This window comes from Patella vulgata, chromosome 6 (assembly GCF_932274485.2).
Source record: "Patella vulgata chromosome 6, xgPatVulg1.2, whole genome shotgun sequence".
Lineage (NCBI taxonomy): Eukaryota > Metazoa > Mollusca > Gastropoda > Patellidae > Patella > Patella vulgata.
This window is the reverse complement of record NC_065884.2, coordinates 74,298,102-74,314,306: the sequence shown is the minus strand read 5'-3', so window position 1 is coordinate 74,314,306 and position 16,205 is coordinate 74,298,102. Positions and strand designations below refer to the sequence as shown.

Genomic DNA, 16,205 nt, shown 5'->3' with positions numbered 1-16,205 from the left:
CATGTCGGGGCCAATACCAGCATCAAACACAGGACTTCTGACTACCGAACTGTCGTCTTACTGACTGGGCCACGGCGGCTCCCTCTCTATGATGAGTAATTATTTTCATGGACTGTAGAAGTCCGTCTTTCCTTGAATATAAATTAGTATAGCCGGGTTTAAATCCATGCTCAAGGCGTCACTGGTGTTCGTGTAGTGGTAGGATATGCATACAACGCAGCCTTAACATTTTAAGAACCTTATGGGAATTCTCAAAACAACGATATTTTTTTATTTCTGTATAGTATTACAATCAAGAAATAAGATCTCCAGAAAGATTAACAAAGAAATATTTTCAGAGATGGCTGTTCAATCAAGCTGTCATTCTACCCATTCTGTAAGAGATGGATATTCTACACATCACCAAGATCACCATGGGTACACATCGCGGACGGAAGTTTTACAGTGGCCAACAGAACCACAACACTATCGACATCAACATCATCATCGACAACCATCTTCTGATCATCTGAATCAAAAACATCACCGTCACCCCCTACAGGATGACTTACATCAACAGCATCACCAACACCCTTCTCCAGGTGACCTGCATCATTCTTCACGCCGGCAACTTTCTCCGGATGACTTGCATCCTCCTCCTCCTGATGACCACTGTCAGAAACATCAGAACGCGGGGGAACAGAAACAAGGCACCCTAACCAGGATCAATTATGGTAAGTTTTCCCTGTCTTGAATATGAACCATTCTACGTCTACTATTATCAAGCTTAGAATAAGATTAGATTAAGATAAGACTTAAATTTTGTTTCGTATATTTTTTAAGATTATTCGGGATGGGGTGGGGTCCCAAGCGCAACTCATCTCGTTTGTTTTTGTTCTTGTGTCAACGCTCTTCTATAAAAGCGGTGTTGGCTGGTCGGATGATTTAATACCGGGCACTTTAGATGATGGGATCTGCCATTGACTCAGGTAACGTGATTTCAATTCCCAGCTTGTTCGTGACAAGGAATAAGGTCGTCTGTTCATCCTTGTTGTTTTCGGGTCCCCCGGTTTCCTCCCACTGCTAATGACCTCTGCGTTCAATCGAATTATTGAAATAAAATTGAAATATATGTTAGTCCCAAATTGACATTGTTTGTGTCAAATGGACGTTAAACCCCATCTCTCTGACTGACTTCGAATTTTAATATCACAATTCTAAGATGGATGTGATGACGTCATCCTCGGTTCCTGGTTGATAGTACGCACGTGCTTGTTACAGAACATTGTATAAACCGCGTTCTGTACAAATCAAGGACGGCTGGTCTTAGAAGGATTAGCGCCTAGTCGTTCGGATGGTACAAAAAAACACACCATAGATCACGTTGGCGTACAATTAAAAAGCCCTAATAGTTAAAATTAGAAATGCCCCGTAGGCATTACTGTTGACTAGTGTGAACCTGGCTTGAACTAAAGTATAGAATGATCATCGACTAATGTAAACAGGGCTTGAACAAAAGTATAGTATGACTAACTTCATTGAATGATAAGAGATAAAGAGAAGTCGTGCCCTTAGAAAGCTACTCGAGTACTCGACGTCAATCTTATCAAATCATTTATTTAATCCTGTTTACCTGTAGATTAACGTCTATCTTTATAGTCAACATTTACCTGTGTGATGTTTGTATGATTTACCTGAAACGATTGAAACAAGGTGTTAATTAGTTAATTAACCTGTTAATAGCTAGTTGATGTCTTTACCTGTTGAATAAAGGAATATAATCATTTAATTACAAGTCAATATTTATTTCTATTATATTCCATGTATCTGACTTTTAAACCATTGTAGGGATGTCATTCGTGTTCAGGGAATCACGTAGTCGGGGCAGAACAGTTGGACCTTAAATCCCTTTTTATTCCATTTCCCTCCCTTCTCTTGAAATAAAGAAAGTCACCAATTCCACCATTAAACTAAGAAATGACGTAGATCTGTGTGAATTCGTCCCTGTATAAACATGCGATATACATCTAAGAAATGACGTAGATCTGTGTGAAATTCATCTCTGTATAAAATATAAACATATGATGTACATAAAAGAATCAAATTATTTTAACATTATTTTATCTGTGTGTACCAGTAATAAAAACAATATTTAAAGTGAATTAATTGTTTTATAAAATATATTTCAGAAGAGAAAGAAATAGAGGAGAAAGAATCTATTGAACCAACCCAGAAACACTCCCAGATAGCAGCCACCTTGAACTGGTAATCTCGTCTTATTTCATTTGTGGAGATGATTTAAAAGTAATCTTGAAACGAGACAAAATGTCCTCACTCCCAACTAAAAAAATGTCCACATTTACAAAACTGAGAAAACTATGTTGTCATAAAAATAACTTAATTCATACTTTTCGAATGTCTTGATCGGATGTAAAATTGCATTTGATTAAAGTAAAAAAAATAATGATTTGGAATCGGTCATCATATTAAGGTTGGTGTCAAATAATTTGAACAGGGTTCTCGATCTGTTAGAATTAAGATATGTGTCCTGAACTATCTGATAAATTGTTAAAAGATGTCGCGTCACATAAAATGATTTTATATCAGGTTTTCTAACTCGTGAATACGTGATTGTCTCCGTCTTCATTAGCCCAGTCGGAGCAGAACAGTAGGACGTTAAACCCCATTTCATGTCACGTGATTATCTTCAGATTTATGTTACATACACGAGATAAAAGATGGTGTGATCACGGCCATTTATTTGACTTCTGAACTAAATTATAGAAATTAGTCCCAACAATTGTTTTCTCTTACTTTAGGTTAAATAAGAATTAATTAAATTAGTTACAACACTTTTGATGACATGCGTGATTTTCAGATTAAATGAATTTTGTTATTTTTATTTTCGGTTAAATGAAGTTTATATGGATTTTAATGAGTTCCACTGTTGGTAGTTTTGTCTATGTTCAGGGTAAATGATAGTTATTACAGATCAGGTGTTTTCTATATTCAGGTTAAATGATAATTATGAAAGATCAGGTGTTTTCTATGTTCAGGTTAAATGATAATTATGAAAGATCAGAAGGGGTGTGTCTACCAAGATGTGTTCTCTATACACATTATTTAGATTTCTGTAAAAAAAATTCTTTCCACCCGGCTGGTGCGGCTACATTTGGAAAGGTTGGTATCACCCAAATCACAGATTGGGGCGGGGCCAGTTTATATTTTCTAAAATGTATAATAAAATGATCATTTGTAACACGCTAGAATTCACAAAGCATAACTGTATTGTGCATGCTGAATTCTCGCTTGTTCTGTCTCTGATCGACAGTTACAAACCAAAAGCATTTCTTCGTTTCTAAATTCAAGGACATCGAAACTTAGTTACGAATCAATTGAATGTATTTTCTTTATAAATGTGATTCCTCGGCCGTTTGGCGACATTTCTTGTTCATTCTATTTTTGCCTTTTATCTAAAAACTGTCTTAATTTAACTTTGATTACCTGAAGTCTTGAAACACAGTAAACACGTTGATATTTTAATAATTCTGACTACACATTTTAAATGACTTGTTTTTATATTTAGATTATAAGACAGAAATTTCCCAAGATAACAACACGTCGACTGGGTACGAGAGGACAATCTAAGTAAGTATCATAGTATTAACTTTTATATCAGTAGTTGGAGGAAAGGTAATATTACACATCGGTGAAGAAGAAAAGGCTTCAAGAGGACCATAGTATCAACTTTCATATCTGATATTAGACGAGTATATTCTGTCACATATCATAGTATCAACTTTCCTATGTGACATTAGACGTGTATGTTCTGTCACATCAGTTATCTGAGAAATGTGTCTGTAATGTAACATTAAACGAGTGTGCTCTGGCTCATCGGTAGTTCTGAGAAGTGTGACCTTGGAATTACCAAATCCTCGCTTCACCTGGAGTACGTGTATAGAATGAGCATGTTTCTACCATATCAAGGCTTATTACCAGAATATCCACACATAATAAATCTATCTATGTTTCTCTAACGGGGTGGTAAAATATGGACATATTCTATACATATCTGTGCATTTCGACTTCATATACATTTTCAAATACATTTTCTTCCTTATATTTGCGAAAATTGGCACCGTATCCACAATACGCCTGCCGTCAAACGACAAGCATTGAATGAACATGTTCTAGAATTGACAAATGTACGAAAGCCCAGAAGGCTCATTCCAAATTCCAGATTCCAGATTCCAAATTCCAGATTCCAAATTCCAAATTCCAGATTCCAAATTCCAAATTCCAAATTTGCTGCTGTAGCAAAAAAAAAAAATGCCAGTCCTAGGATACCGAGTAGCAGAGTAGCTCAGTGCAGAGGAACTTTGCCCCAAACTGTTCACATCTGCCGAAGCAAACCCGAACTGGAATATTGTTATTATACTCTAACTGATTGGGGGGGGGGGGGGTGGCCGAATGGTTAGCACGTGCTTGCTATATCATACGGCCTGTCATTGAGTCAACTGGCGTGGTTTCGAATCCCCGGTTGTACGTGACAAGGAGTAGGGTCGCCTGTCCAACCTCGTGGGTTTTTCTCCGGGTCTTCCGGTTTCCTCCCACTGCTAAAGACCCCTACGCGCAAGCGAATTATTGAAATAAAATTAAAACCATATGTTAGTCCCGAAATGACATAGTTTGTGTCGAGTGGACGTTAAACTCCGTTTCTCTCTCTCTCTCTCTAACTGATTAGTCAAAAGCAAAAACCTGATCCGATTGGTCGGATCAGATTTGGAATTTGGAATTTGGAATCTGGAATTTGGAATTTGGAATCTGGAATTTGGAATCTGGAATCTGGAATTTGGAATCTGGAATTTGGAATCTGGAATTTGGAATTTGGAATCTAGTAATTTGGAACGGGTAATTATCCGGCCCAGATAGGTAAACTAGAAGTAATTAGTTGTGTAAAATAACAATTTATATAAATCCTAATTTGTTTAATTGAGGGGGCGGGGGGGGGGGGCTGGGAATTTGCTATTTTATCGGTAAGACATGAATTTGGAATTTGGAATTTCGCATTTGGAATTTGGAATTTGGAATTTCGCATTTGGAATTTGGAATTTCGCATTTGGAATTTGGAATTTCGCATTTGGAATTTGGAATTTCGCATTTGGAATTTGGAATTTGGAATGAGCCTTCTGGGCTTTCGTACAAATGGGCATCATAGGAATATTGACGGATATTGCCACATACGTCCTCAATAGTCAAATAACAAACATAAACTGAATCACAGATATCACTGTTAGGGTACAGGTATAACAGGTATAGCCTGTATTAATATTTGCAGGTATCATTATTATGGTATAGGTATAAAAGGTGTAATATTTTACAGGTATCATTATTATGGTATAGGTATAAAAGGTGTTATATATTACAGGTATCATTATTATGGTATAGGTATAAAAGCTGTAATATTTTACAGGTATCATTATTATGGTATAGGTATAAAAGGTGTAATATTTCCAGGTATCATTATTATGGTATAGGTATAACAGGTGTAATATTTTACAGGTATCATTATTATGGTATAGGTATAAAAGGTGTAATATTTTACAGGTATCATTATTATGGTATAGGTATAAAAGAATCGTCTATTTATTATCATTCTGTTTATTCTGGACGAGGACTCACAAGGTTGGTAAATATTTAAATTATGTTATAAAATATAAATAGTGTGTATAATTAATTTTCTTTATATCTGATTGTCTGATCCATCTTCATCCAATTGAAATAAAATATCGTTTAAACAAGAAGATATAAACCTTTATTCATATTGGTGCTTATGAATTTTAATAACTTATTAATATTATTGTTGTTCGATTTATATAGCGCTTCATTATATCTTTTTGATATAATATCATATATCATATTGAGAGTAGGGCCCAGGGTTCAATACACCATGTATTTGATATATCACTTTGAGAGTAGGTACCAGTATAGAACACACCTTCTTTTAAATGAAATATTCATTCTTTAAATACCAGTAGATTTTATACAACGATTTAAGAATCTTCTTTTGAAAATATCAGATCTTTTAAAATTATTTTTTTTATAAAAACAGATTTTCTGGAACCAAGATGAAAACGGAGGTGAGTATTTGTTGTAAACATATTTTATTAAATACAGTACAAAAAGACTGGGACAAATGCTACGATAACTTACTGATGACCCCCACCCCAAGTTTATTATAATTGACAATTATCAGGGGCGGATCAATGGGGGGGGGGGGGGCTACTCAGCTACATAAAAAAACAATTGTAAAATTAAAACAACACTTTTATGAGAAAGTGTGACGGTTGTGTGCCTTATCTTTTATCATCAGATGGTGGCATGGGATGGGCATTTAAAGCGCGAGATAATGATATAGACATATGTGATATCACAATTAATGCTATGCATCAATGAAATTGAATCACAATGTGATCATAACAATTCAAAATAAAAATTGACTTTCTCTCTTTAAAAAGTGGAGACGATGATGGCACCATGGATTGTCAACTGTCAAATTTCTGTAACAGGAACCTGGTAAATCTCCTCCTTCAAAATGATTGGAAGATATAAATGTTGTAATGAATGTAAAATTCTTATTCGATTTATGAAAGTAATTTTGTATATCCAAAGAATCCCAGTGTCTTGTTTTTGAATTCAATAAGAGTATGATCTCTTCCAAGTTCTGATATTTTTGAATTCAGTAAGAGTATGATCTCTCCCAAGTTCTGATGAATCGATGATATATGGCAATAAAATATCAAATATTTTAAATCCAAGTAAAAAGTGAAATAAAATGGGGTTCAACGTTATACCTTACTGCTCGGTCCCGGCAAGAGCTAATAAAGTGAGAGAGAAAGAAAGAGAGAGAGACAGAGGGGGAAAGAGGAGAAACAGACAGACAGACAGACAGACAGAAGGGGTGCGAGAGATATTAAATTCCACTCGACACAACCTATATCATTCCGGGACTAACATATGGTTCGATGTTATTTAAATACTTCACTTGCTTGCTGACCTTGCAAACTAAAGTGTACACCTAAGACCATTCAGTTGACATGTCTATAGAGTATATTGAATCCAGGTAAATACAGGTGAGAAGTGAGGTTTAATACGTGTGGTATTTATCAACTATTTTATTATAATCAGCTAGATCTGATAAACACGGGACTTATCTCTCTTTCAATCCGCCATTGTTTGTATTATTGGAGACGAGTAGAATCAATGGCGGTGATAAATGAGCAACTCTAGTGACATGTACACACAAACTTACCACGTAACACGCACTCAATTTATCTCACAGACTCGGTTGTCAAGGAAAATGGACACCCATTGCGTTATAGTTTTACTTTGATGTTGAGGTGACGTTGATCTGTGATATCGGTTATTATTTTTGTTTTAATTGTACAGATATCATACAGATGTACTATATAAAATGAGATGGGGTTTAACGTCTCTGCATCGACTGGACTATAAACAGGCATACGTATTACACGGGCCTGTCCGGAAGACCATAAAAACAAAAACAATTGTAGTATTTATGTGAATGCCATACATGTAGTTTGTGACCTTTCCCCCCGAGGTTACCGCCTGCCCTGTAGTTTGGGTTTCGGAATTCCAAGTCCACGCTACTGATGAATGAATAACTATTATTTGATTCCAGGGATATAATCGTAAATATTCTCTGAGTTCTAAAACTGGTACTTTATTACCAGAGTTTCCTGATGTTGATAATCTGATACTGGCGACTTCTATAGATAGAGATAAGGTAAGTTGGTTCACAATTCACAACATGGGTGGATCTTATTTCTTCGATCATACAACCCGAACAATACCTTTCTTGTCAGACCTGTAGAATGGTGGGTAAATGTAATTTGTAAATGTAATTTGTAAATGTAATTATAGATGAAGACGTTTATGATGATGTATAGAACACACTGTCAGAGAATACTGGATACAATTATCACTGCTAACTTTGAAGAGGTAAGTGTTATATATTGTTCTATATTACACCTTCAATATGACGCCTTGCTCTACATGACGTCTTGTCCAATATGACGTCTTGTTTAATACACCATATTCAATATGACGTCACGTTCAATATATTTTGTTCAATATGACACCTTGTTCAACATGACGTCGTGTTCAATCAGTTCAGCTGTGTATTTACAAGGATCGGTGGTCGGGACAGACAATTTTGCCACCAGTCCACAGGGGAAATTCAATGGCGTACACATTTTAGGCAATATAAAAATATCCTAGTCCTCTAAGTAATCAACCATATACATTGTTTAGTAAATATAATTTTTTATTACACCCTGCTAATTGACATTACAGATTTATTAGGAAGGAGAAAATAAAATCACACAAATATCAACATAGTAACATAGATTTGCATGGGACCCTTATGCTCGTGGGACCCAGAACCCGTCCCTCCCCAGCCATGTGTTAAGGCTGCCCAGAAATAACGACCGCAAGGTTTTCCTTTTACTTGATATTTCAGGTAGAAAGTTTTCTTCTTCACTTTTGGCAAGGTATGCCAGATCACCTTGTTAGTCTATTAGATACGTCAATAATCTCTGACGTCATCGCTTTATGTGACTCTATTTTATACAAGGTAAGATCTCATTGGTCAACTTTATAATCGCGACGTCAGAACTACGTACAGTGGTTTGGTCTATTACAAGGCAGCTACCTGTATTTGATGGTGAAACACAATATTGAAAAATAGTTTTGATCGAATTAATGAGTGACAATGTCTTATGACAATTGAATTATCTAACTAGAATTAAAATGCACCATGCAGTTTGGTAGGGAAAGAGTCTTTGGGTATGGTAGGCTTTGATGGCCCTCAAGAAATTTATTTTCGCACATAGTTTTATGGATCGCTTTTAGTTTTGAATTTACGTAGTTTTTGATTAACATCGAATTGATAAGCAGAGCAGTCTCTGCATATGATATACTCAAGAAAGCAACATTTACAGCGAGTTTTCTAATAATTTATTGGGAAAAGATCGGACCCAGGTTTCGGATTTGAAGGGGTGTAATGGAATGAAAACGTCATAGTGTATATAGTTTATATTTTAGGTTTTAATCGATGTTCTTATTCCATCAACAATACAAGATATGCCAGAAAGGTAAACTATCGTCCATTTTATACAATATATTATTATTATTGATCAGATGTAACAGTGTATTTATTATAGTATCTATTGATCAGGTTTAATTGTTTAATTATATTATTTATTTATTTCAGTCTAGGAACTGAAATAGAAAGTTTCATCAGACATTTACCAATGTGGTTGGAAATCTCTCTAGAAGATACGCCATGTCACATTCAAACAGTTAAATTACAAGGTACGTATAGCAGTCGGTAATCATCGGTTATTTCCGTAATATGATAGAAATCTCTCTAGAACATACGCCATGTCACATACAAACAGTTAAATTACAAGGTACGTATAGCAGTCGGTAATCATCGGTTATTTCCGTAATATGATAGAAATCTCTCTAGAACATACGCCATGTCACATTCAAACAGTTAAATTACAAGGTACGTATAGCAGTCGGTAATCATCGGTTATTTCCGTAATATGATAGAAATCTCTCTAGAACATACGCCATGTCACATACAAACAGTTAAATTACAAGGTACGTATAGCAGTCGGTAATCATCGGTTATTTCCGTAATATGATAGAAATCTCTCTAGAAGATACGCCATGTCACATTCAAATAGTTAAATTGCAAGGTGCGTATAGCAGTCGGTAATCATCGGTTATTTCCGTAATATGATAGAAATCTCTCTAGAAGATACGCCATGTCACATTCAAATAGTTAAATTGCAAGGTGCGTATAGCAGTCGGTAATCATCGGTTATTTCCGTAACATGGTAGAAATTTCTCTAGAAACCGTTGAATTACACGGTAGGTATAAATAGCAGTCAGTAACAATCGGTTATTTACGTAATGTGATGAATATACCACGGATTTATTGGAACGAAAGGGGTAAACTTTATTACATTCAGCTACGGTTTAAAAAATCAGGTTAGATTTTAGTCCACAAGAAACGAAGTGACACCAATACGGATCTTGAGACCACGGGACCTATTTGAACCGAGACCTGACAGGAAACTCCCAAGTTTTATTTATGACAAGGCAAAGGGCAATTTGTGATCTTGAAAATAGTCCTGCGATATTTCATTACGACTGTTTATATATCATCCAAAACATAGTTTGTTTTTGATTTCTGGACAACGACTAGTAATTACTTCCCCTGATCTTATGTAGTGCCTCTATTTATAGTACGCTCCTCCCTTCCCTTTCATTTCATTTGTCGTTGGTGTTTTACTGTAAAATTGAAGAAAAATGTTCGAATGGACAATTTCCACTAGGTTTTGATGAATATTTGTGATCAGGCAGAAAGCAGACATGATTTACGAAAATCGCATATTAAAATGACGTCGCCGCCTATAAATTCCTTTGACCATTCTTAGCGAAAAGTCGGAACGATCAACCGCTTTCAATATTAGTATCACGTGATTGTCATTTATCGGGCAATTTGTGGTTATGAATTTAACATTGAATTACTAGTCTGAATCCTAATGGTAAAACCCGATTACCTCCCTTTTCCTATGATATTCAAATCCTTTTCATTCGTCGCCCCTAACGCTTGACAATTAGCTTGTAGTCCGAAATACTCGGTTCTGGTTTTCAGCGATCTTTTTGTTTTTCAAAGTACTGACAGATTTTTTAAGCATTTAAATACCATGCCTTCATTCTCACAAATTCTTGATACTGTCGGCTATATCTCCAAATTGTTGTGAATATATTCTTATATTTATTTTGTAGTGTCTAGAAGTTTTATACAGAGTGTAAAACGTCAGTTATCATTTGTTCATTTGGCACAGGTAGGTTAGATTAGGTACAATACATTTACGGATCTAGATGAAGAGAGTTCCTAGGGTATGCCCCCCCCCCCAACCCATTATGCCCCCCCACCCATTATCCCCCCACCCTCACTACTAAGGGTAGATTAAAGTATGTTTTATTAAACACAACTGAACCAACCTGGAGATAATCACGGATGTTAAAGACTTATAACAGTGTTAAAAGGTCATAGACTTTAGCCTGCTAAGTCTATAGTTAAATCTAGATGTTGAGACCCTAGTCGTCAGCCTACCAAGTGTTCAGCCTATCCAGCACTTGTTTCATTTAACACAGACATATGTGACCATATAAGGTCATTACTCTCTACCCCGTTTATAAACAAAGATTATAGTGTACACTTGTATTAAATGGGTGTATTTTTATATTAAAGACAGCTCGAAGTGTTTTAACCAACCTAGAAACTATCACCAACATGGTGGACGATCTTACAGACGTCGATTTAAAGGAGATTTCAGATCAAGCTGCTTTTGTCCAACCAGCAGATGACAAACAGAGGGAAGTTATCTTTGATTGTAAGTGCTAAGCTATTCCTAAATTACAGACTGAGTTTGCACGTTAAGCTGTTGATTCCAATGTAATCCCCCCTACTCAATGTCCAGTTAACATCGCCATTCAGATCAAAACTAGGCATAACATAAAGTTTGTATTTATATGAAAGTATGATCCGTAAAGTCGTTATTAAATAATAGAGAAGTAGTTATATCTATATATACCATGTGTTATTGAATAACAGAGAAGTAGTTATATATCTATATATACCATGTGTTAGTCAATAACAGAGAAGTAGTTAAAGTGTGGCACGACGATGAGTGCATACGTTATGTAGTGTCTAATGAAGATGAGTATATGAGTATATACGCCATGTAATGTGCCATTAAGACGAGTATATACGTCATGTAGTGTGTTATGAAGAAACTGTTGTTTGTACAGTGGTTCTACGACCTACTCATCATATACAATCAATGTTAACGTCCTGCTCACTGAGACACCACGGCTTCCAATCAAAATAGAAGATTGTGTGTTTACTTTATTATCATATATTTCCATTTCAGCATTTGAAGAATTTCAAAATTTACTCAACAAACAGGCTACTGTGGAAAGTTTTACAGAATGGATGGATGAATTAATAGAACGATGTGTTCTCCAGGTGGGGTTATTCGAGCGAAATAAAATTAGGCTGTCGCGCCAACTGTCCTGGTAAAAGTTATCTCTTAGCACATTAAGTGACGTATACCCGTCTTCATTATCCTCGTGTGTTACCCCCTTTCCCCATTGGCTAACCTGGAGATTCGATCCCTTCCTTTGGCGTTGTTTTCCCTTGTCAGTGGTGCAGCACAGAGAGCCTGGCAAATAACGTATAGTCGTTCGGTGGGACGAAAAACCGAGATTCCGTGTACACTCGTCACTTCAGTCAGTTATATAGAGGGATAACTCGTGTTTTCCTTTTGCGTTCGTCACTTCCGATTGTTGAAGCATTGATTACGCATCTATCGTAGCAATGATCTCTGTGTTAAAATTATATTTGGAACGTGTTTAACCAGTTCTATCACATATGTGATAATGACTGACATCAATATTGTCCTTTAAACATATTTTCATTGTTTACATATTACGGATAGGTGTCCGCTTGGTATCATAATCCGACTCAAATCGACGCAGATGCAACACACGTTCAATTAGAATATAGATGTATTTTAATCAAACTTCCGGTTCTTTGACTATCTTTATTTATATTGAAACTAGGCAACCTAACATCGCCATACAGCAAACATTTAGCTTAGTTTTACAGTGGCACATTACTGCTATAATAGCCTTGTTTTACAGTGACGATATTCAATATACAGGTTAACACAGAGCTCATTACTGCTATAATAGAAATATAAAATATAAAAAATGTTGACGGTTTCCTATCTCACGGCTATTTATTGAAAATCGATTTGTACTGAAAAGGATCAAATTAAAATTTCATCTAACCAACGCTTCATTAACTCACATTAATTTGAAAACATTCAATACACCGGAAATTACTTAACAATTTTTGGATATATTTTTATATACAAATTCTATTTTTTGCAGTTTCCTACAAAACAAAATGGCGGCTTCCATGAGAGCAAAGCAGCTGACTTCCTGTTACAATGGTCGCTGATTGGTTCGTTAATAATGAGAGATTTAACTTTACACAGCGCTTCTAGCTTTGGTAAATATTGGATGGGATCTGAAAAACTCTGAATACGTCACATCCTGTAATAGATATTGACTCTAGCACAGGTCTATAATTGATTCCTGTTTTTGTTCAATGTTGGTTCAAAACATTTAAAAGTCTTACTATTTAACTGAATTGCAATTAATAAAAACACATATAAAACCATAGAAATATCATGAAATATTTCAGGATATAAATAAACTCTTTCTCGTAGATAAACTGAAATCACATTCTAATAATAGACATTTGTTCTTCTAACGACTTTGTTTAGGAAAATGTAACTTTGGTGGCTTCTCACACATTTTGGATAAATATTTGTGCGAAAATACTCATTCTCAAATGTTAAAAAAATATATATATCGTTCCAGTAAGCACTTACGTTGATACCACAATATCCATTGAAGGGTTAGAGAAATGTAGCGAGGGAGCACGGGGTAAGACAGACATTATTTCCAATGACAGTGTTAAATTAAAATTTATATTTAATTTCAATGAAAAGTTTATTGCATCTGTTTTCATATTTAAAACGTTTCACAGCACGTGAGTATTGTTCAGTTTTGTGGTGGTGGAGGACATATTTCTCAAAACGTGAGTCTTGTACTGGGCCCGATTGTTTAGGGGTGTATGATTTTTAAGCCGATGGACGACTCTGGTTATTTATTGTGTTTTGTTTTATTTCTAGGATCCATCTATTACACGTGATGTTTTATTTTTAGCATCCTTCAGGTCATGTTTTAAATCTAGCATCCTTCAGGTGATGTTTTATTTCTAGCATCCTTCAGGTGATGTTTCATTTCTAGGATCCAGCCATCTATTACACGTGATGTTTTATTTCTAGGATCCTTCAGGTGATGTTTTATTTCTAGGATCCATCCATCTATTACACGTGATGTTTTATTTCTAGGATCCTTCCATCTATTACACGTGATGTTTTATTTCTAGGATCCGTCCATCTATTACACGAGATGTTTTATTTCTAGCATCCTTCAGGTGATGTTTTATTTCTAGCATCCTTCAGGTGATGTTTTATTTCTAGGATCCTTCCATCTATTACACGTGATGTTTTATTTCTAGGATCCTTCCATCTATTACACGAGATGTTTTATTTCTAGGATCATTCCATCTATTACACGTGATGTTTTATTTCTAGCATCCTTCCATCTATTAGGTCGTCCATCTATTACACGAGATGTTTTATTTCTAGGATCCATCTATTACACGTGATGTTTTATTTCTAGCATCCTTCAGGTGATGTTTCATTTCTAGGATCCAGCCATCTATTAGACGTGATGTTTTATTTCTAGGATCCTTCAGGTGATGTTTTATTTCTAGGATCCATCCATCTATTACACGTGATGTTTTATTTCTAGCATCCTTCCATCTATTACACGAGATGTTTTATTTCTAGCATCCTTCAGGTGATGTTTTATTTCTAGGATCTATTATTTCTAGGATCTATTACACGTGATGTTTTATTTCTAGGATCCTTCAGGTGATGTTTTATTTCTAGGATCCATCCATCTATTACACGTGATGTTTTATTTCTAGGATCCTTCCATCTATTACACGTGATGTTTTATTTCTAGGATCCGTCCATCTATTACACGAGATGTTTTATTTCTAGCATCCTTCAGGTGATGTTTTATTTCTAGCATCCTTCAGGTGATGTTTTATTTCTAGGATCATTCCATCCATTACACGAGATGTTTTATTTCTAGCATCCATCCATCTATTACACGTGATGTTTTATTTCTAGCATCCTTCCATCTATTACACGAGATGTTTTATTTCTAGCATCCTTCCATCTATTACACGTGATGCTTTATTTCTAGCATCCTTCAGGTCATGTTTTATTTCTAGGATCATTCCATCTATTACACGTGATGTTTTATTTCTAGGATCCATCTATTACACGTGATGTTTTATTTCTAGCATCCTTCAGGTGATGTTTTATTTCTAGGATCATTCCATCTATTACACGTGATGTTTTATTTCTAGGATCCTTCCATCTATTACACGAGATGTTTTATTTCTAGGATCATTCCATCTATTACACGTGATGTTTTATTTCTAGCATCCTTCGGGTGATGTTTTATTTCTGGGATCCGTCCATCTATTACACGAGATGTTTTATTTCTAGGATCCATCTATTACACGTGATGTTTTATTTCTAGCATCCTTCCATCTATTACACGTGATGTTTTATTTCTAGCATCCTTCAGGTCGTCCATCTATTACACGAGATGTTTTATTTCTAGGATCCATCTATTACACGTGATGTTTTATTTCTAGCATCCTTCAGGTGATGTTTTATTTCTAGGATCCGTCCATCTATTACACGAGATGTTTTATTTCTAGCATCCTTCAGGTGATGTTTTATTTCTAGGATCATTCCATCTATTACACGTGATGTTTTATTTCTAGGATCATTCCATCTATTACACGAGATGTTTTATTTCTAGGATCATTCCATCTATTACACGAGATGTTTTATTTCTAGGATCCTTCAGGTGATGTTTTATTTCTAGCATCCTTCCATCTATTACACGTGATGTTTTATTTCTAGGATCATTCCATCTATTACACGAGATGTTTTATTTCTAGGATCATTCCATCTATTACACATGATGATGGACGAGTACACGTTCCTGGTTCTAGAAACACAGAATGAACTGATCCGAGAACACACTCTACAAACCAACTTACAGAAACACATGAAAACAACCGGTATGTTTACTTACTTCATCACACACATGAAAACAACAGGTAGTTTACTCACTTCATCTCACACAATTTGACATTTATATATATTCAAAATGGAGACATATTGCCAGGACTTTTACTTGCCGATAAAATGTCATCTAAACCTTTCCATATTTATCTGAAAGATGACAAATCTATAATAAAGTGTAAGAATATTGACAAATCGGTATGTATTATTACTAATATTGACAAATCTGTATGTACTATTACTAATATCATGATAAATCTATATGTATTATTACTAATATCTATATGTATTCTGAAGTTTATTATT

The 16,205-nt window shown here is 35.2% G+C and overlaps 1 protein-coding gene across 1 annotated transcript; it reads left to right on the top strand.

The window, feature by feature from the left end:
- Positions 1 to 463: 463 nt before the first annotated feature.
- LOC126824588 (DNA-binding protein RFX6) lies at positions 464 to 13,370 on the top strand. The gene is made up of 15 exons (XM_050553838.1): positions 464 to 713; positions 2,169 to 2,244; positions 3,036 to 3,159; positions 3,566 to 3,627; positions 5,587 to 5,664; positions 6,092 to 6,119; positions 7,682 to 7,786; positions 7,924 to 8,001; positions 8,522 to 8,635; positions 9,106 to 9,155; positions 9,275 to 9,375; positions 10,867 to 10,925; positions 11,336 to 11,477; positions 12,018 to 12,112; positions 13,042 to 13,370. Exons 6-15 carry the CDS (start codon positions 6,108 to 6,110, stop codon positions 13,192 to 13,194), a joined length of 909 nt encoding a protein of 302 aa, XP_050409795.1. The 5' UTR covers positions 464 to 713; positions 2,169 to 2,244; positions 3,036 to 3,159; positions 3,566 to 3,627; positions 5,587 to 5,664; positions 6,092 to 6,107; the 3' UTR covers positions 13,195 to 13,370.
- The last annotated feature ends 2,835 nt before the right edge of the window (positions 13,371 to 16,205 follow it).

What these genes read in the sequence shown, in the direction of transcription:
- LOC126824588 (XM_050553838.1), top strand. An exon ending in CATTTGTTCATTTGGCACAG is followed by an intron (nt 10,926 to 11,335) that starts GTAGGTTAGATT and finishes TTTATATTAAAG; the next exon opens with ACAGCTCGAAGTGTTTTAAC. An exon ending in TAGAACGATGTGTTCTCCAG is followed by an intron (nt 12,113 to 13,041) that starts GTGGGGTTATTC and finishes TATTTTTTGCAG; the next exon opens with TTTCCTACAAAACAAAATGG.